Raw genomic sequence first — 21,093 nt, 5'->3', positions numbered from 1 at the left:
TGTACTGGCAAAACCCCCCCCCCCCCCCTTAATAATAGTGAAAAAAGTCTCATATATTGTCAAACCATCACTGGTGTACAAAATATTTGTTACAACAACTATAAAGAATGCTAATGAAGGGCAGGTTGTCCCAAAAATGTACCTTATCTCCATTATATGCAAGGAGAATATTTAAATGCAAAATTAGAGAGCTATTCAGGTGTGCTTAGCTGCAGACCAGTGCATTGAAAAAACATTTAACTTAGCCCGACTGAAGAACCTTGTTTTGATTAGAGAAATAGCTGCTGGCTGTTGAGAAACAAAGCACAAATGTCTTAATTCATTCTTGAATCATGCTGGAATAGACTGAAATTATGAAATAAAGTAAAAACGCTGAGTGTAGAGTATCGAGTCTCTTCTCCTGCAGATAAATATGCAGATAAAATGTACTTATCTGGAGGACGGCACTAATCTCAGCGAGTTGTAAATGTAAAAATCCCCAAATCAAAGTGAATGTATTCAATGTGGCAAAATAGCTGCAAACTCTGGATGTAGTAAGTACCAAGTGCTGGCTCAGCGTTTTGAAAGAAACATTTCTGCAATCAGGGATGTTCCCATAGTCACTTATTAAGGTGATGAACTGTATGTCTAAACATCTATTCCCTGTGGGGTAGATTTTCAAAAAACGCGAATAGGCGTACTTTTGCTGGCGCATCAGGCGCAAGCAAAAGTACGCTGGATTTTAGTAGATACGCGCGGAGCCGCGCATATCCACTAAAATCCTGGATCGGCGCGCGCAAGGCTATGAATTCTGTATAGCCGGCGCACGCCGAGCCGCGCAGCCTACCCCCCATTCCCTCCAAGGGCCGCTCCGAAATCAGAGCGGCCTTGGAGGGAATCCTCTAACACCCTCCCCTCACCTTCCCCTCCCTTCCTCTACCTAACCCACCCCGCCCGGCCCTGTCTACACCCCCCCTTACCTTTCTCCGGGGATTTACGCCTCCCGGAGGGAGAAGTAAATCCCCGCGCGCCAGCGGGCCTGTTGCGCGCCGGGACGCGACCTGGGGGCGGGTACGGAGGGCGCGGCCACGCCCCGGACTGCCCCGGGCCGTAGCCACGCCCCTGTACCCGCCCCCAAAACGCTGCCGACACGCCCCCTAAACGCCGCGACGACCGGGCCCGCCCCGACATGCCCCTGACACGCCCCCCTCGGAGAACCCCGGGACTTACGCGAGTCCCGGGGCTCTGCGCGCGCCGGTAGGCCTATGTAAAATAGGCTCACCGGCGCGCAGGGCCCTGCTCGCCTAAATCCGCCCGGTTTTGGGCGGATTTAGGCGAGCAGGGCCTATATATAGAGATATAGATATATAGAGATATATATATATATATATCTCTATATATCTATATCTCTATATATATATATATAGAGATATAGATATATAGAGATATATATATATATATCTCTATATCTCTCTATATATATATATATATAGATCTCTATATATATATATATAGAGATATATATATATATATACATATATATATATATAGAGAGATATATAGATATATACATATATATAGAGATATATATCTATATATATATCTCTATGTCTCTCTCTCTATATATATATATAGAGAGATATATATATATATCTCTATATATATATATAGAGATATATATATATATCTCTATATATATATATATAGAGATATATATATATAGAGATATAGATATATAATCCAGCACAAGAGGACGGAAAGCTTCTCAGATTGAGCAGAGAGTGTCCTGAGGCCTCCCAGGGGGTTGTCAGGTCTTGAGGGGACCAGCCCCCTTGGTCTTAGAGGCAGCTGAGGCCAGGGTCGAGGGCCCTTGGGAGCCAAGGTGCAGCAGGGCTTGGGGTGATACTGGGGAGCCCGGATCACTCATCCCAGCAGGACCACACCAGAGCAGGTCAGGATCTACGGATCAGGTTGTAAATTAAAAAACAAAAAAAAAAAGGCTCTCTTTTACTTTGTTTTTGCGACCGGGCGGAGGGGGAACTGATTTGGGTCCTGAATCGCGTCGTTTACTCGCAGAGTTGGTTAAAAAAAAAAAAAAAAAAAAAAAAAGGAATTTTTTATTTCATTCTCTCTCCTGCTGTGCTGAGCAACGTGCCGCGTGTGCGGTTCCGGGCGCACGCGCCTCTCCCGCGATGGGGTGTGTACCTCCTGCCTTCCCAGGGGCGAGGGAACCTCCGACGCTGCCGGGGGGTTGATGCTGGGGCAGGTCAGTCGAGCTAGCTTTCAGCAGTCTACCAGCGTCTTCAGGCAGTCAGTTCCCGCTGAGCATGGGAACCGTCGCCATTTTGGGAGCCTTCTCTTCGGCGGCTCAGCTCGCAGTGGGGGAGGGGAATTTCCCGCCTCAGCTGTTGCCGCAGCAATCAGCACCGAGGCCTAAATCCCCTACGCTGCCTGCTTCAAACATGCAGGGGGATGACAGAGACGACGGATTCCACTGATTCTTCCTCCTCCTTTTCCTCAGAATTCATTTTAAGGCTTCATAAGGCGTTAAAGGCCAGAAAAGCAAGTAAGAAGCAGTCTTCTAGTAAGACAGCCCTTCCCTCTCCTCCTGCTAAGTCTAGTAAGTGGCCCAGGCCTGAGGGGCCAGAATGGTCCACAAAAGCAAAGCGCTCCATGCGTTCTATGGTTCCACAGACGGACTCGGACACGTGTTCGGACACGGCTGATCCGTATAATCAGGATCTTCCAGCCCAGCCCCTGAGGGGGGTAGAGGGCGAGGGGGACCAGCAGCAGAGTGCTGCCCGAGGGTCCCATGCTGTCGAGGGGGACGACCCTAAGGTGGTGCGCCTTTTCAGGAAGGAGGAACTGGGACCCGCTCATTCCCGCCATTTTAGGTGAACTGGGAATTGACACGCCTTCAGAGGAGTCTTGCCTGGGGTCTATGGACCCTGTGTTATTGGGCCTGAGGGGTCCACCTACGTCCTTCCCTTTTCATTTTTCAGCTACAGACCTACTATTCAGGGAATGGGACACCCCAGATTTGGGGTTGAAGGTCTCAAAGACGATGGACAAGCTTTATCCTTTGCTGGAGGAAGCTTTGGAGATCCTGAGAGTCCCGAAAGTGGATGTGGCGGTGTCAGCAGTCACAAAAAGACCACTATTCCCGTCACCCTGATTGACGGCCCTCAAGGACCTGCAGGATTGAAAGCTGGAGATGCAGCTTAAGGAAATTTTTGAGGTCTTGGCACTAGGAGACCGAGCGGCGATGTGTAGCAATTTTGCCTTAAGAGCAGGACTCCGCTGGGTCCAACAGCTCCAGGCTAATGATTCGCTATCTGATGAAGAAGAAGCTCTTCAAGCAGGGCGCCTCGAGGCGGCGGTGGCTTATAGTGGCTTATAGTGCTGATGCCTTTTATGACCTGCTAAGGGACGTCTGCCCGGTCCATGGTCTCTCCGCCGTTACAGCACAGATTACTGTGGCTACGAAACTGGTCTGCGGAAGTTTCGTCAAAGTCACGGCTGGGGTCCTTGCCCTTCAAGGGCAAACTGCTGTTTGGACAGGATTGGAAGATATGATTAAGTCCTTGGGCGAGAATAAGGTTCATCAGCTGCCGGAGGATAGACCAAGTTCCAGAGGCTCCTTTTCTTCTAGGGCTCGCTTTCGTGGAAATTGTCGCCCTCGAGCACCCAGGATGACCACTTCTTCCTTTCAACAGAATATGGGGCAGACAGCAGTCATGGTCCCAGTCCTTTCGTGGACGATATTTAGGTAGGCCTGGTAACTCCCAGTCTACTCCGGGTGGTAAAATCTTCACATGATGGGCAGCCAGTCCATTCCTCAGGTCCAATGATAGGGGGCAGACTGTCTCTGCTTTACGAGGAATGGACCAAAATCACGTCAGATCAGCTGGTTCTTTCGGTGATAAAACACGGCTACCCTTTAGCTTTTGCACACCGTCCACACCCTCGCTTTCTAGTTTCTCCATGCAGGTATGCCGCAAAGCGTTGAGCGGTAAAGCAGACGTTGCAGTGTCTCCTCGATCTCGGCGCAGTTGTTCCGGTTCCTCCAGCAGGACAAAGAAAAGGTCGTTATTCCATTTACTTCATCGTACCAAAAAAAAGAGGGGTCCTTCCGGCCCATTCTCAATTTAAAGCAGGTCAACAGGTGTCTTCGGATACCCCGCTTCCGCATGGAGATGTTAAAGTCAGTCATTGTGTCAGTTCAACCGGAAGAGTTCCTAGCGTCTCTGGATCTGACGGAGGTGTATTTTCACGTCGGGATTTGGGAGGATCATCAGAGATTTTCCATCCTGGGGTGGCACTACCAGTTTCAAGCTTTGCCCTTAGGCCTTGCTACAGCCTCCAGGACCTTCACCAATCATGGTGGTGGCGGCAGCGCAACTGCGCAGAGAGGGGCTGCTGGTGTACCCGTACTTGGATGATTGGCCGATTTGAGCGAAATCGGAAGCGCTTTGCAAGGCAGCGGTTCGACGTGTACTGCAGTTCTTGAATGCACTCGGCTGGGTAGTTAACAGGGTCAAAAGTCATCTCATTCCATCCCAATCATTGGAATTTTGGGGGGCTTTGTTCGACACCAAACAGGGGAGAGTTTTCCTAACGTCCGACCGCATTGACAAACTGCAAGGACAGGTAAGAGTTTTTCTGTCCAAGCATCCCCTGAAGGTCTGGGATTAGTTACAGGTTCTAGGTTTCATGACTTCCACGCTGGAACTGGTGGTGTTGGCCGCACATCCTGATGTCTCCCGCTTCCTTAGGGGAACAAAGCATTTGCGCCCTCTGGTGAGTCAGCCATGCCCTTCTTGGAATCTGAACTTGGTTCGTACGGTGCTGTGTGCACTGCCCTTTGAGCCTTTAAAGAGGGCCACGTTGAAAGTGGTATTTTTGGTAGCAATTTCCTCTGCTTGCAGAGTTTACGAGCTTCAGGCGTTGTCGTGCAGAGAGCCTTTCTTGAGGATTTCAGATTCGAGTGTCTCCTTACGAATGGTTCCTTTCTTCCTTCCAAAGGTAGTTTCCTCCTTTCATTTAAATCAATCGGTGGAGCTCCCGTCCTTCTCCAGTCTGAACAGGTTGGATCCTCTCTCTAAGGACTTAAAGAATCTAGAGGTTACCAACAGTTTTCGAGTCTCGGATCACCTCTTTGTCCTCTGGAGCGGTCTGAGACGAGGGAATCTGGCATCTAACACCACAATAGCCTGATGGCTGAAGAAAGCAATAAATTATGTGTATTTGCTACGGGGTAGGCCTTTGCCAATAGGGCTTAGGCACATTCTACCCGGTCTCAGGCGACTTCATGGGCGGAATGTCAACAGATTCGCCGCAGGAAATTTGCAGAGCAGCTACCTGGAAATCCTTGCATACCTTTGCGAGACATTACAGGCTGGATGTCCATACTCCAGGACCTGGAAATTTTGGAGAGGGTGTGCTGAGAGCGGGAACCCATTCCAGGTAAGGTCATTCCGGGAACCCATTCCAGGTATGGTTAGCTCTGGTACATTCCAGGAGTCTGGACTGATCCGGGTACGTACAGGGAAAAGAAAATCGGCTCTTACCTGATAATTTTAGTTCCTGTAGTACCACAGATCAGTCCAGAGTCCCACCCGTTGCTTGCATACAGGTAAGGGAGATTCCGCTCATTCAGCATTGGTTTATTTCGATAATCAGATCAATTTTGTTACCCTGTTCTCATGGTTTGGGTCATAGTTGGGATTAGGGATCCTGTTTTGAGTTTATGGTTCCTGTATATAGTTAGTTTGGTTTTGAACCATTCTGCTTTGACATTAAGTAATACTGGCAGACTGGGTGAGGCAGAGTCTGTCAAAACTTTCTTTGTCCCAAAAAACAAAGAGGTAGGCGATCTATAACAGCCGTAAAGAAAACAAAACGAGATAGATGCCAAATCTTTTAAAGTAGAGACGTGTTCTTAAAATTGCCAGACTCAGGCCGAGTTTCACAGCTTAACAGCCGCTGTTTCAGGGGCTTGAACAATCAAGAGACTCCACCAATAGCTATTGGTGGAGACTGAATTCTTGACGGCGTGTTGTAAGTTGCTTTACATTGCCGATACACAGGTATTTGATCCTTGAAGATTCCACACTACTGTATTTCATTTGAGACTCTCTACTTTAATAAATATTTGGAAATTAGGCATCTAAAACTTTCTCTGTCTCCATCTGCTGGAGGGGAGGCAAAACCCAGGAGTCTGGACTGATCCATGGTACTACAGGAACGAAAATTATCAGGTAAGAACCAATTTTCTTATATTGCTGTCGACTGATAATGTCCTCCATTCACCTTTCGATGCCCGATATTACTATTTGTGTGGAGTTCCAGGTTCTAAGGAATATATTTTAATGTTTTGTATGTTTTTGTCTTTGTTGTAGTCTGCTTTTCTAATGATTTGTTATTGATATTGATATTTTTTAATATTTTGTTATAACTGTAAATTGCTTTGACATATTATTTGAAAGGCGATATAATCAAATTTAATTAAACTGAACATAGTCTAGTCAGCTCCAGCTTTTGCCTCACTTGGTTTAGCTAAAGTCTCTAAGATGCCTCCATGTCCTCCATAAATAGCTTCAACTCCTTTACTCTCCTGGTCCCATGGTGCATGCAATCTCAGCACACCTGCTCCGATGGACTTCCTTCTGCTGCATCATCTGAGGCCATATTTGAAGGTGCCAAAATAATGGACCTGCTGGAAATTGTTTCCACAACAGGGTGGTCTGGATCTGAATCTTTAGGCCTAGAGTGACCTTAAGGTTCTGACTTTACTGTCCCGAAGTATCCAAAGGTGCTACGAGGGATGATCCAGTAGCTGCAGGATCTACTTGAAAAACAAATTCATAGGCTAGTGAGGGACCTGGCTTCAGAGGGGGAAACCTGGGTCTTGCTTTTCACTCTACCATCAAGTAAATATAAAGAGGAGAAAACTTAATTACAGTTGAGATCTGCAGAGTTTGAACAGAATGTTGCTAGCTTCCCACCATTTTGGATCCCTCATATTCTCAGTTTTGAGCTCTGTTCATGGAGATTTGGTTACTACTACTTAAAAAGTACACATCTGCATATAATATAATGCCTTTATTTAGCTTTCATTTTACTGGAAATCAGTATCCTTGATACTACTTTGTGTTGTTTGGGGCAAAGTCTTCCATATGAGCTTGTCAGGTTTGTCTTTTGTGGAAGAGTACTATAAAAGTTAAACATTATTTTAGTACTACATTCTAATGACATGGGTTATTTATTTTCATTGGTAAATATTTTGTCATTTAATGAATGAAATAACTGAATGAAATCTTTGACTTTTAGATTCTGACTCTGGATCTGGCTCCGACTCTGAACAAGAGAATGCTAGGTCAGGTAGCAACCCTTCTGGAAGCGAGAGTGAGAGAGAAGATGTTAATGAAGAGGAAGACCGAGAAACCTTAAAGCCAAGCAATAAGGAACTTTTTGGAGATGACAGTGAGGATGAGGGAGGGTCCCATCACAGCGGTAGTTACAACAGGTCAGAAAGATCAGATGTACAGTCTGAAGGTTCACCACATTCTGATCGTGAAGATAATGACCAGTCAGATATGGAGCAGCAAAGTGGTTCAGAAGGTCATCATGATGATGATAATGAAGAAGATGGAGGGCACAGATCAGATCATAGTAGTCATCACTCAGAGGCTGAGGAATCTGAAAAAGATGCACATTCTGAGGATGAAAAGTGGGACAGAGAAGAAAAAAGTGATCAGTCAGATGAGGAGAAGCTCCAGAACTCTGACGAGGAAGAGAAGCTCCAGATCTCGGACGAGGAGGAGAAGCACCAGATCTCTGACGAGGAGGAGAAGCACCAGATCTCTGACGAAGAGGAGAAGCACCAGATCTCTGACGAGGAGGAGAAGCACCAGATCTCTGACGAAGAGGAGAAGCTCCAGATCTCTGACGAGGAGGAGAAGCACCAGATCTCTGACGAGGAGGAGAAGCACCAGATCTCTGACGAGGAGGAGAAGCACCAGATCTCTGACGAGGAGGAGAAGCACCAGATCTCTGACGAGGAGGAGAAGCACCAGATCTCTGACGAGGAGGAGAAGCACCAGAACTCGGACGAGGAGGAGAGACATTCAGATGAGGATGAACAAGAGCACAAATCTGGTGAGACCATTGTTTACACTTGTTCATTTTTGTTTTCTCTGTGGTAGGGCTTTAGTTTAGTTTTATTTATTTATAAATCACCTATTATAAATCATTCAGTTTAATCAAACTCTGCACAAAGAAGATGAACCACATCATCAACATAGCATAAAAATGTTAATACCAAATATAGTAACCAACAAAAAAACTCCATTATACAGCAGTGAACAGCCAACACATTCTCATAAGAGCATCAATACTTTTTTTTTTTTTTTTTAATGTGTGTTTGCATTGTACCCTGCCCTGAACTTTGGAGGGAGTTGGCTATAAATCTAATAAACAAATACATTAACATAATAAAACTACTTAAAACCTCAGACCTTTTCCAAATTAACCATTGAGTGGCACTATTTTTCCTCTGATTTTTCCTTATTTTTCAGTGCAATCTTGAATTGCAGTTCATTAAGCCCCACTTAAGGGTTGATTTTAAGAGGCGCGTGCGCACATGGACACGCCGATTTTATAACATGCTCGCGCCGCTGCGCGCATGTTATAAAATCAGATGTCCACATGCACATTGACGCCGGATTTTAATATCTGCGCGCATGTGCGGGCGATTCGCTTGCGTGGGGAGAATGTTTAAATTACATGCGGCGACGCAATTGGCCTTTTTTCCAGTTCCCTCCCAGTCCACTCCAATTAGGCGGACGGGGAGGGAACTTTCCTAACCCCTACCTACCTACTCTATTTTTTTGTTCTGTAACTTAGGAATCAGATGGTTATGTTACACATGTCATCATGTAAAGCAAGATGGATCTCCAGTAACCTTTTAGTTGTTTATATTAGTTTTAGAAATGATATTTTTATCTTAGAAACCTAAAAATATAGAATATGACAATAGATAAAGACCCCTAGGCTCATCAGATCTCCCTAGTCCTTCCTTTTACAAATGCCATAGACCCCCAGTTGTTCCTGGCTTCCCCTTCACTTATTTGCAACTAAGCATCCTCTGTGCTTATCCAGACTTTCTTGAATTCGTATTTTTTTTTTTGACCACCACCACTGAGAAGTTGTTTCATGTATCTTGAGTATAATCCCTTGGAACGTCATTGTTTTTCTCCTTTAAGTGCACCACCTGTAGCAGATCTTTAAATTGTACTTTCTAAATGTTTTTGTGTAACAGTCTTGTACAAGTTCTTTAGTTATAATGGAGTAAATGTATTTAGAGTTTTGATAGTTGGTTTAAAAAGGTTTTTTTTTAAATTTGATTCTTCTGTTCAATTTGCTAGCATCCGCTAGAGGCAGTGATAGTGATGAGGAAATAGTGCGCCAGCGACATAAGAAACCAGTTGCATCCGATTCGGACATGGACAGTGATGGAGAACGACAGAAAGGTGGTGTGTAACATTTTATGCTACCAGGTGATGTTCCAACTTGCAGAATCAGAAGAATGGAAATGTATTTTTGGGGTTTGAAATGGTGTCTAGGGCAAGTGTATTTTTTCAATGGGTTAGGCAGTGCAACTTCAGCTCTGTTGAGGATTGGAAAGACAAAGACACGGCTACAGCAGAGAGGTGGAGGAAAGGAGAAGAAGCAATGAGGGGTGGAGTGGAGAGGAAGGTGAACTGCACCTGGATGAGATGTGGAGTGGAGCAGGAGAGAGAGGGCCCCTTGGAGGTAGGGTGGAGGTGTATGCATTCACTGAATTCCCAACATCACCCTCCCCTCACCGCCAAAAAAAATTATTGTGGATGGAGGGTGGTGGAAATACATGATGAGTGTACTTTGTCTCGGGGAATGTTTCAAACCCTTTTTTATTTTAGAGGTGATGAAACTATAGTTGTATTAGGGAAACATTGAAAATACAGATTTATATAACTTTTATTAAAGCTATTGTCCTGATGCTGCAGGGCTTAATGCATGCCAAAAGATCATTGGTTCTTTGCTGTCAAGCCCCTCCTGAATCTGCTAGGGAGGTGTGTCTTTAAATGGATCTTTGATATCACAGTGAGATTTTGTGTCATTAAGCAGGCTCTCATATGAAGAGGTGATAAAGCAGTACATTTTACTAATACTGTATTGATTTCCCATGTACACCTATGCTGGACTTTGACTTAAGCAGAATTTTTAGAGCCAAAATGCAAGTAGGCAATCCCTAAACAAATGCATATTTAATCCAACTGAAACTGATGTGGGGTCTTTCTCTTTCCTGCTAGATTTTTGATGGATCCGTCTCTGTTCTATTCCTCTTTAATATTTATTAGTATAATGTTTATTTGAGGGTCAGTACAGGAATTACCGGGAGAGTGATGGGAGATTAGCAGTGATTCATTTTAAATTCACTGCCTGTTTGTAAGTAGATATTATAATGTTACATGAGTAATTGATCAGTGATGCATGCACATTACTTGGACTTAAGCTCTATTGCATGTTCAGTTCAAAAGAATTGTAAATGCTAACCTGTTTTACCCTCAAAGACCATAGGGATGCTGCAGATCTGTTTGGAGACGCAGATGATATCTCATCAGGGAGTGATGGGGAGGATAAACCACCAACACCAGGCCAGCCTCTTGTAAGTAGGATTGTTTAGAAAGTACTTTGTATTCTGTCACCTCAAATTTCCCATAGGTAGCTCTGCAGTAAAGCACAAGGATCTGATGGCTCCCCCCCCCCCCCCCCCCAAAAAAAAAACCAACCCAAAAACCATCTCTTCTAGCATTGAGAGCAATTTTCAAAAGGTTTTACATGGGTAAACAAGTATTTACTTGTGTAAAGATAAATTGTTTCAAATTGACCCCCTCCCCTTTAGTGCAGGTAAAAAAAAAAAAAGCACACATACTTTTACCCATGGAGAAGAGTGGATAGAATTAGGTCAGGGAAGGAAAAGTACTCTTGGAATTTCAAAATGAAATCTCCAGATATACTTTAAGGTACAAAAGTTCCTGTGTTTCCCTGCATGCCTGCATTTTCCTAGAGAAACTCTGTTTCCCTTTTGAAAATGAACTTGCAGTCCTTTTAGCTGCAGACCTGCAATCTCCCTGGGTAGTCTCAACATTGCCACCTGAAAATTTGTATAGGGAGCTCAATATCGTTAATTGTCTGTGTTTCCCTATTCCAGAATCCAGATAAGGGTGAGCTATCTTTTGATCTAATACACATACACTGATTAGGAACAGACAAAAGAAATTAGTAGGAAAATCAGAGAGGTTCTTATATTACCAGTTAATTCTGTACACCATAAATGAAATAGAATGTAGTCCTGTACTATTACTGTGCTTACAATCCAGACCATATAATTACTGCTTTGTGATTTATTAATATACTCTTTTAGTTTTGTAGGTAGGGCTTTAGGGTGGAGCTTAGAATATGAGGTTTATTTTCTTTTCCTCCTGTGTATGTGCTCTCACAAACTCCCTCTTTTGAAAGGCATTTTTTGTGTAATAATAAGAGTTGCTGCTTGTTCTATATGCGTTCTGGAATTTGCAAACTGAAGGTAAGACTGTCTGTGGAACTTAGCAATCCTAACATGATGGTAGCACATCGTGCAGCCATTCTTTTCAGGAAGGTTATGTGTAGCCACTGGATGAAATCCAAGGTAGTTTAATCTGCATATGGCATCTTCTGAAAAGCATGAGAAGGAACACGCACTCAACGCACAATTAAACTCTGGAATTTGTTGCCAGAGGATGTGGTTAGTGCAGTTAGTATAGCTGTGTTTAAAAAAGGTTTGGATAAGTTCTTGGAGGAGAAGTCCATTACCTGCTATTAATTAAGTAGACTTAGAAAATAGCCACTGCTCTTACCAGCAATGGTAACATGGAATAGATTTAGTTTTTGGGTACTTGCCAGGTTCTTATGGCCTGGATTGGCCACTATTGGAAACAGGATGCCGGGCTTGATGGACCCTTGGTCTGACCCAGCATGGCATGTTCTTATGTTCTTAACAGTTTTCTGAATAATTAAAAATTCTGAAGGCCGAAATGTTAAAACTTGAAAATATCAGACATCGGGACAGTGATTTTGAAGTCGGAGTATTTTGGAATATAAAAGTTGTAAATCCATTCCTCGTAGCTGAGCTCAAAGTGGTTTTCTAGGAAACACACTTTTCTGTCAATAAGCAGGCTAAATTAGCCACACTGAATGGGTGACATCATCTGGCAGCACTAGGTGGCGATCTCTCAAAACATTAGAGCTTTAGCTCTGCTGGGCATGTGCGGCAGTTTCAACACATATTTGGTCATTCCAGAAGCCTCCTCAGAACATTTTTGTCTGCACTTTGCACAGATGGTGGAATCCTGTCTCTCGATTCTTCTCCTCAGATTTTCCTTCAAGATTTGCTCAAGCAAACCCCAAAACAGCACTATTCAGTACTACAAGATGGCCCAAAGAAAATTGAGTTTGAAATGTGGCTATATTATGTCAATAATGGATGGCCATAATTATTTGTGCCTGGGTCCAGACCACAACCAGGCCAATTGCCGAGATTGCGGCAGGATGTCACCAAGGGCACAAAGACAAGGAGCAGAAAAAACTTCCCATCTTCGAATAGATGGCACTCTGGCTTCAGGGCACTACTCCATCTCAACGTAATCTTGGGGTGAGATAGGAGACCGTGCCAGATCTGCCTTATCACTGACACCAACACCCTTCCCCCCTCAATTCCTATCTCCCAAAACGTACGAGACCTTGGTGTTATACTAGATACCCAACTGAACCTAAAAAAACGTTCATAAGTTCTACCAAGAAAGAATGTTACCACAAACTTCATGTCCTCAAAAAAACTTAAACCCCTCCACTTTACTGACTTCTGCACAGTCCTCTAGGCCATAATATTCTCCAAATTAGATTATTGCAACTCCCTCCTGCAAGGTCTCCCCTCAGCCACCATCAAACCACTCCAAATGCTTCAAAATGCTGCTGCCAGAGTACTCACCAACACTCGCAGTAAAGACCATATCATCCCCGTTCTTAGAGACCTCCACTGGCTCCCTATCTCCTCCAGAATTCGCTATAAGAATCTCACGATCTATATATATACAATGACGTTCACTGGCTTAACGACTCCCTTCACTTCCTTACCTCCATTAGACTCACTAGATCTGCATATAATGGCTCATTACATATACCCCTCACTAAACCCCCCTGCCTCACTACCACAAAAGAAAGAGCACTATCTATAGCAGGACCCTCAAACTGGAATGATATGCCACCTGACCTCCGGCTGGAACCCTGACCCACAAATTAAAAAAAAAAAAAAATTAAAAACCTGGCTCTTCAAACAAGCCTACACATAATCCATCTCCCCTGCTCTTTGCCCTTGCCAACCACAAAGCTGTATTTATTGATACTGTAAATTCCATGTTTATAATGTTATGTTATGTCATTTATCTATTTTCTCCTTACCCAGTTCTACTTTATTAGTTTGCCTTATGTTCCGTTTTATGTACTGCACAGTTTCCATTTTATGTTATGCTTGTACATCTGTTACATATAAACCGATGTGATGTCCTTCGAACATCGGTATAAAAAAAGCCATAAATAAATAAATAAATGTGGTCCCTGGTCCGTCCACACAGGCCTAAACTCAGGAGAGCTGGCCGACTCTATAGAAACCTTACAAGTGCTGACCACGCCGTCGAAAAGTGCTCTGGTGTGATCCCACAACACCAAGCTGAAGAAGCAGAAAACGGGGGTGCCGAAGGAGTTGATTCATGGTGCATCACATCCGGCTCACAGTACGAAAACCCCCACGATGCATGATGCACCTTCCTGTATGTTGCACCGAAGTGTCAGTAAAGAAACATGGTGCATTGTCCTATGTGATACACCATGTACCAAAGACAGCGCATACTTCACCGGTAACTCTCACAACGTACACGACACAAAAAGAGCACAAGTCAAATTTGCACGACAGTGGTACCCATAAACAGACGTCAAGTGGAAATAGGCAGACCGGTGCTACCAAAAAAGAAAAGTACAGGCCACGGAAGTATCGATGCTTCCATCCCATGGCATGACGTCTGCACCTGGGGGAGAATCTTCTGTGCAAAAAAATAAGACATCCATATTAGGGGGAACCTCTCTAGGGCGACCCATCCCGGGTACTCATCCCCACAGCCTTCAGGATCCTTGAGGGGAAGTCACCATCCAATGTATTTGGGACTTGCTTCTCCCAGGAGGGTTATCCAGCACAGGCTCCAGTTCTTCTTCTGGGACTCATGCCAACTCTTGATATACTAATTTCAGCACTACCGTCACCAAGAATGCCATGAGGAATTTATTCTTATGAGACAGCAGCCCATGTTCCAGCAGGAGGTCCAAGTTCCTTTCTAGCCTTTTGCCTTTGGCAACAAGGGCTTCAGCTTTCAACTCCTAACCTGTTTGATCTCTTTTGCTGAGGGGGCCCTTGACCACCATAGAACAGGAGTAGGACCTGGGCCTGGAGGAGGACGCACATCAATCTCCTGGCCTTAAGTTGCAACAGGCGGTAGAGCAGTTTGTACCCCGGATCAGTTCAGGCGAGTGGGTTTATGCATCCCTACCAGCAGCTGGAGGCAGAAAACAAAACTTTGAGGCACTGCTACATAACCGAGTGTGCCACTTGCAGTCCCTCAGTATTTCTCTGTCTCCAGCAGATGGCAGAGGTGCAAACCTGCAGTGTGGAGTTTCAAATTGTATGCACTACAATTTTCAGATTATTTTCTGATAAAATGCAGCTTTAGCTAGCTTTCCTCTTTAAACAAGCTTTCCCTGTACGTACCAGGATCAGTCCAGACTGCTGGGTTGTGTCTCCCTTCCAGCAGGTGGAGTCAGAGAAAAATGTTTAGGCACCCTATGATAACCCAGTGTGCCACCTGCGAGCCTCCAGTATTTCTCTGACTCCAGCAGGTGAAGGAAGACATACCCTGTGGTCCTGATCCTCTTTACAGCTGAGTGTCTTTATCTCTATTTCAAGGGATCCCTTAATCCCTGCTGATCATTGACTAGATCAACTTTTTGTGAGTAAAAAAAAAAAAAAAGATTTCTAGCCCCTGTGTCCGTGAGCCTTGTTACCTGGAGGACCTCTGTTAATCTGTTAATTCCCAGGTAGGGGGGATTTACCGGTGGACCGGTCCCTCCCCCCTTTTCATTCCAGAGACATTTAATTCCTCTGAAGGGAGCTTTCTTATAGTGACATTCCAGGGAGATGCATTCCCCTGAAGCAGTGGCTCCATTTTTTTGTTGGTAAAAAAAAAAAAAACAAACAAAAACCCCCCCCCCAGATATATGTGAAAGATTGATATACAAGGCCAGTTCCTCACTTTGCAGACACAGGGGATATTTTTTCAGAGTTTTCTCAAACCTGTACAGTCTGGTTTCTCTCCTTCTTTGTTATGCCGCGGGGCTCCCTGGTTCAGCGTGTGGAGAGCCGGCAGTGCGGCTCTCCAGGGACAGCCTCTGCGTTCGGTGCCTTCCCGGGGGCGAAGGGACTTCAGAGCTGCCTGTTTCAGGCAGAAAACAGTCTCTGCCGCAAGCGCACGGCAGAGACAGAAACCATGCGGCTCCCCTGCATCGGCCAGTTCCGTCCCTGCTTAGCGTGGGAACGGCGGCCATTTTGGATTTGGCCAGGACCGATGATACACAGCCTCTGGGGGAGGGGATCTTCTCCCGTCGCTATCCCCTCCTAATCTGACCCCCAAACGCGCAATTTTTAATGAATCCGAAGCCCTGCCTCCGGCCTTACCCTCAGGGTGGGGGGGAGGGGGCCTTAAAGCGCCAGCATCCTTTTTCCTCACAGTTTATTTTATTGATGCATAAAGCATATTTAGAAGCAGAGGCGGATGTCAAAGGTCAACAACCACCACCGGCTAAGGTACCCAGGCCTACAGAAGGACCTATACCCCGCCTAGCCCCGGTCCCGGTCCCTCCACCAGCAGCATCACTAGATCCTACCCTTCAGGACCCTCCCTCTGGGGACACGGGGGAAACGACGGCCAATGGGGTCAAGGATGCGGCTCTTGTAGAAGGGGATGACCCTCAACTGCTCTGCTTATTTCGAAAAGAAGAGTTGGACCCTCTTATACCTTACGTTCTAGAGGAGCTCGATATTCCGGCACCGCAGCCCATGGCGGATCCTTCCCCTGGGGATCCGGTTCTGGCAGGACTCAGGGCCCCACCTAAGGCTTTTCCATTTCATCCGAAGCTTCGGTAGCAACTTACTCGGGAATGGGATGTGCCAGAGGCCAGCCTTAGAGTTAGTAGAGCCATAGAAAAGTTATACCCACTCACGCAGGATTCCTTGGAGATGTTAAAAGTCCCTCAGGTGGACTCCGTCTCTGCGATCTCCAAGCACACCACCATCCTAGTGACGGGAGGCACTGCTCTTAAAGATCTCTAGGATAGGAAGCTTGAGGTCCTTCTCAAACGGATCTTTGAGGTTTCGGCCCTAGGTTTTAGGGCGGCAGTGTGCAGCCCTAAAACCTAGGGCTGCACACTGCCGCCCTTCGGTGGGTACAGCAGTTGCTCGCCTCTCGGCGGAATTGGAACAGGCGAATCGTTTAGAATCCGCGGTGGCCTATACGGCTGATGCCTTATATGATCTCCTGTGTACCTCCTCTCGCATGATGGCCTCCGCAGTTTTGGCTAGAAGGCTTCTTTGGCTCCACCACTGGGCGGCGGACTCCACGTCCAAGTCTCGTCTGGGCTCCTTCCCATTTAAAGGTACGTTATTGTTCGGGGAGGAGCTGGAACATCTCATCAAAGACTTGGGGGATAATAAGGTGTACAAACTACCAGAGGACAAGCCTCATTCATCTCGCACTTTTGGATCGTTTAGAGGATGTTTTCGAGGTCAGCAACTTTTCAGGTCAGGTAGAAACCCATCCTTTGCTCCATGGCAACAGCCTTTGCGGTCCCGAGCTTGGGCCCATTCCTTTCGGGGTAGACTGCCTCTCCGTACGGGAAACTCCCAAACCTTCCTTTCCTCCAAGTCTCCTCAATGAAGATGTGCCTCCGTCAGATACTAGACTTAAAGATGGTCAACAGGATGCTTCGGGTTCCTCGGTTTCGGATGGAGACATTGAGGTCCGTCATTGCGGCCGTCCACAAAGACGAATTTTTGGCCTCTTTGGACCTGACCGAAGCTTATCTACACATACCAATCCAGGAGAGCCACCAGAGATTTCTCAGGTTCATGGTCTTGGGCGAACATTACCAGTTTCGGGCACTCCCATTTAGTCTGGCGACCGCTCTGCAAGTGTTTACCAAGGTGATGGTGGTAGTAGCCGCAGCCCTCAGAAAAGACGGGATTCTGGTTCATCCCTATCTGGACGATTGGCTCATCCGGGCAAAGTCGGAGACTCTTTGCAAGCTGGTGGTCCAAGCGGTGTTACATCATCTTCAGGCCCTCTGTTGGGTAGTCAACTTCGACAAGAATCATCTGAGCCCGTCCCAGGGCTTGCAGTTCCTGGGCGCATGTTTCGATACGGCTGTGGGCATAGTTTTTCTGCCACAGGACAGGATGCTCAAATTGATGGCTCAAGTGCACCGCCTTATGGATCTCCCATTACCCACGGTTTGGGACTATTTGCAAGTTCTTGGTTTTATGGCATCTACGATAGAGATGGTCCCCTGGGCTTTTGCGCATCTGCGACCTTTACAGAGAGAGCATTGTTTTCCTGTTGGGACCCCAAGTCCGAGGAGTTTGATCTGCCTCTGCCCCTCATGGAGCCTGCCCGATCCAGTTTCGAATGGTGGTTAGTCCCAGAGCACTTGCAGAAGGGAATGGATCTCGAAAATCCACAGTGGCTAATTGTGACGACGGATGCCAGTCTTTTCGGCTGGGGAGCAGTCTGCCAGTCACAATTGGCTCAGGGAAAGTGAACACCGCAGCAGGCCAAGTGGTCCATCAATTGCTTGGAGACAAGAGTGGTTCGTCTAGCGTTATGCAGTTTTCTCCCACTGATTCAGCATCGGTCGGTGAGAGTTCTCTCCAACAACGCAACGATGGTAGCATACATCAACAGACAAGGCAGTACAAGGAGTCGTCCGGTCGCCACAGAGGCAGACAAGTTAATGGTCTGGGCAGAACGTCATCTGCGTCGTTTAGCGGCATCTCACATAGCCGGAGTGGATAACGTTCAAGCAGACTTTCTCAGTCGCCAATAGCTCGACCCCGGAGAGTGGGAGCTTTTCGGGGAGGCAATGAGACTTCTCACTCGTTGGTGGGGAACGCCCCGACTAGACCTAATGGCTACCCGCATAAATACAAAGGCAGTTCGTTTTTTCAGCCGACGGAGGGAGCACGGGGCAGAAGGGGTAGATGCCCTGGTCCTCCTGTGGCCCCAAGACGTACTCCTCTATGTATTTCCTCCGTGGCCATTAGTGGGAAAAGTCTTGCGACGGATAGAGACCCACAGGGGCCCTGTGATTCTCGTGGCTCCGGAGTGGCCACGGAGGCCATGGTTTGCAGACTTCATCAACCTAGCGGTCGACGGCCCCTTACGTCTTGGTCATCTTCCCAACCTGCTTCGGCAGGGTCCGATATTTTTCGATCAGGCGGCTTGCTTTTGTCTAGCGGCTTGGCTTATGAGAGACGACAGCTGAAAAAGAAGGGTTACCCGGAGGCGGTTATTACCACTCTGCTCAGCTCAAGAAAAACCTCTACTTCGCTTACTTATGCTCGAGTATGGAAAGTCTTTGATACTTGGTGTAGCGGTTTGGACATGTCTCCGTGCCGGGCCACGGTGGTTAACATTTTGGCATTCTTGCAGGAAGGTTTAAAGAAGGGACTCTCTTACAGTTCGCTCCGCGTTCAGATAGCAGCGCTAGGCTGTTTGCGTGGTACAATAGTTTGTTCTTCAAACTATTGTACCACGCAAACAGATGTGGCTCATTTTTTGAAGGGGGCCAAACATTTGAATCCGCCGATTCGAGCTCTTTGTCCGTCGTGGAGTTTGAATTTGGTTCTTCCTGGCCTCTGTGAACCTCCTTTTGAACCTCTTAAGCGGGCCACTTTGAAGGATTTAACCCTCAAAACGGTATTTCTTGTGACCATCTGCTCCGCTAGGCGTATATATCGGAAATTCAGGCCTTGTCCTGCTGTGAACCATTCTTGCGCATCTCGGATTTGGGGATTTTGCTGTGGACAGTTCCATCATTTCTACCAAAGGTGGTTTCCGCGTTTCATGTTAATCAGTCGATAGAGCTCCGGGCGTTTCCAGATTTAGATCGGTCTTCTCCTCAGGCAAGGGACTTAAGGAAGCTTGATGTGCGCCGCATGCTCTTACAATACTTGGAGGTGACTAATGCCTTTCGTCTCTCAGACCACCTTTTTATCTTATGGAGCGGTCCTAAGAGGGGCTGTCAGGCTTCTAAGACTACTATTGCATGATACTTAAAGGAAGCCATCGCTTTGACATACATTTGTCGTGGCAGACGAGTTCCTGATGGTCTGAAGGCTCATTTGCTTCGCTCCCAGGCGGCTTCATGAGCTGAGAGCCAATGTGTTTCGCCGCAAGAGATTTACAGGGCGGCGACTTGAAAGTCTTTACACACTTTTGCTAAGCATTATTGTTTGGATGTTAGGGCTCTGGAATGGACTCCTTTGGCAGCAGTGTGCTGCGGGCGGGACTCTCCAGATCCCACCCCATTTAGGGCAGCTCGGGTACATCCCAGCAGTCTGGACTGATCCTGGTACGTACAGGGAAAGAAAAATTGGTTCTTACCTGCTAATTTTCGTTCCTGTAGTACCAAGAATCAGTCCAGACGCCCGCCCAGATATTTTTTCTGGAGAGCCCACTCACTGATTTTCTTGTATTTCTTTCTTTGCAAGGTTTAGGAGACTCTGAAGAGTATCCATTTTCTCCATGTTTCCTGCTCAGGACAGTTGTGCCAGAACAAGGACTTTCTGTATTGTGGTGAGAGAGGATTTGGAAGGATTTGTTAACAGAACCCCTGTTTAAAAAAAAAAACAAAAAACAGACTTTCAGATACTTGAAAGGTTTTAATGATCCAAAGACAATGACAAACCTTTTCCGTAGGAAAAAAATCAGCAGAACCAGGGGTCACAATTTGAAGCTCCAGGGAGGAAGATTCAGAACCAATGTCAGGAAGTATTTCTTCACGGAGAGGATGGTAGATGCCTGGAATGCCCTTCCGGAGGAAGTGGTGAAGACCAGAACTGTGAAGGACTTCAAAGGGGCATGGGATAAACACTGTGGATCCATAAAGTCAAGAGGCCGTCAATGAAGAGTGGGTGGCTCGCCAGAATGACGGCTACTGCCTGGAGATAATACCCTTATTCAATAAACATACACATGGTTACTGTGACTCCAACATCGCTCTAAGCTTCAACAGCAAGAGGAAATGTGGAAAAAAGGATATGCACTCACAAAGCAGGGAGTAGCTGGCTTGTTACGGCGGTTACTACCCCAAACCAAATAAGCCTGATACTTCACTTTCAATGCATATCCAGCATAGCTCTCTGCTTCAACGGCAGGGGAGAAGAAAAACTGATACTTCACGCATAACCAGCATAGCTCTCTGCTTCAACGGCAGGAGAAGAAAAACTGATACTTCACGCATATCCAGCACAGCTCTCTGCTTCAACGGCAGGGGAGAAGAAAAACTGATACTTCACGCATATCCAGCACAGCTCTCTGCTTCAACGGCAGGGGAGAAGAAAAACTGATACTTCACGCATATCCAGCACAGCTCTCTGCTTCAACGGCAGGGGAGAAGAAAAACTGATACTTCACGCATATCCAGCACAGCTCTCTGCTTCAACGGCAGGGGAGAAGAAAAACTGATACTTCACGCATATCCAGCATAGCTCTCTGCTTCAACGGCAGGGGAGAAGAAAAACAACCAATAAGGGCTGAATAACATAGTCTGGGTAAAACAAATAAGCATGGGTGTAGCTTGCTTATTGTGGCGGTTACTACCCCTAACTAATCAAGCTTGATATTTCACTTGGATGCAGCTCCATCACTGCTC

General features: G+C 46.2%; 1 protein-coding gene across 1 annotated transcript in view; it reads left to right on the top strand.

The window, feature by feature from the left end:
- The window catches only part of LEO1 (LEO1 homolog, Paf1/RNA polymerase II complex component), a 75,048-nt gene that overhangs the window by 2,287 nt on the left and 51,668 nt on the right, over positions 1 to 21,093 (top strand). Inside the window, 3 exon segments of the mRNA XM_029574862.1 lie at positions 7,312 to 8,139; positions 9,408 to 9,515; positions 10,596 to 10,690. Of these exon segments, the coding sequence (XP_029430722.1) occupies positions 7,312 to 8,139; positions 9,408 to 9,515; positions 10,596 to 10,690 (1,031 nt within the window).

The sequence above is a fragment of the Rhinatrema bivittatum genome, chromosome 13 (assembly GCF_901001135.1).
Source record: "Rhinatrema bivittatum chromosome 13, aRhiBiv1.1, whole genome shotgun sequence".
In the NCBI taxonomy this organism is placed as follows: Eukaryota; Metazoa; Chordata; class Amphibia; order Gymnophiona; family Rhinatrematidae; genus Rhinatrema; species Rhinatrema bivittatum.
Note: the sequence above shows the minus strand (reverse complement) of the source record. Positions and strands in the feature narration are given on the sequence as shown.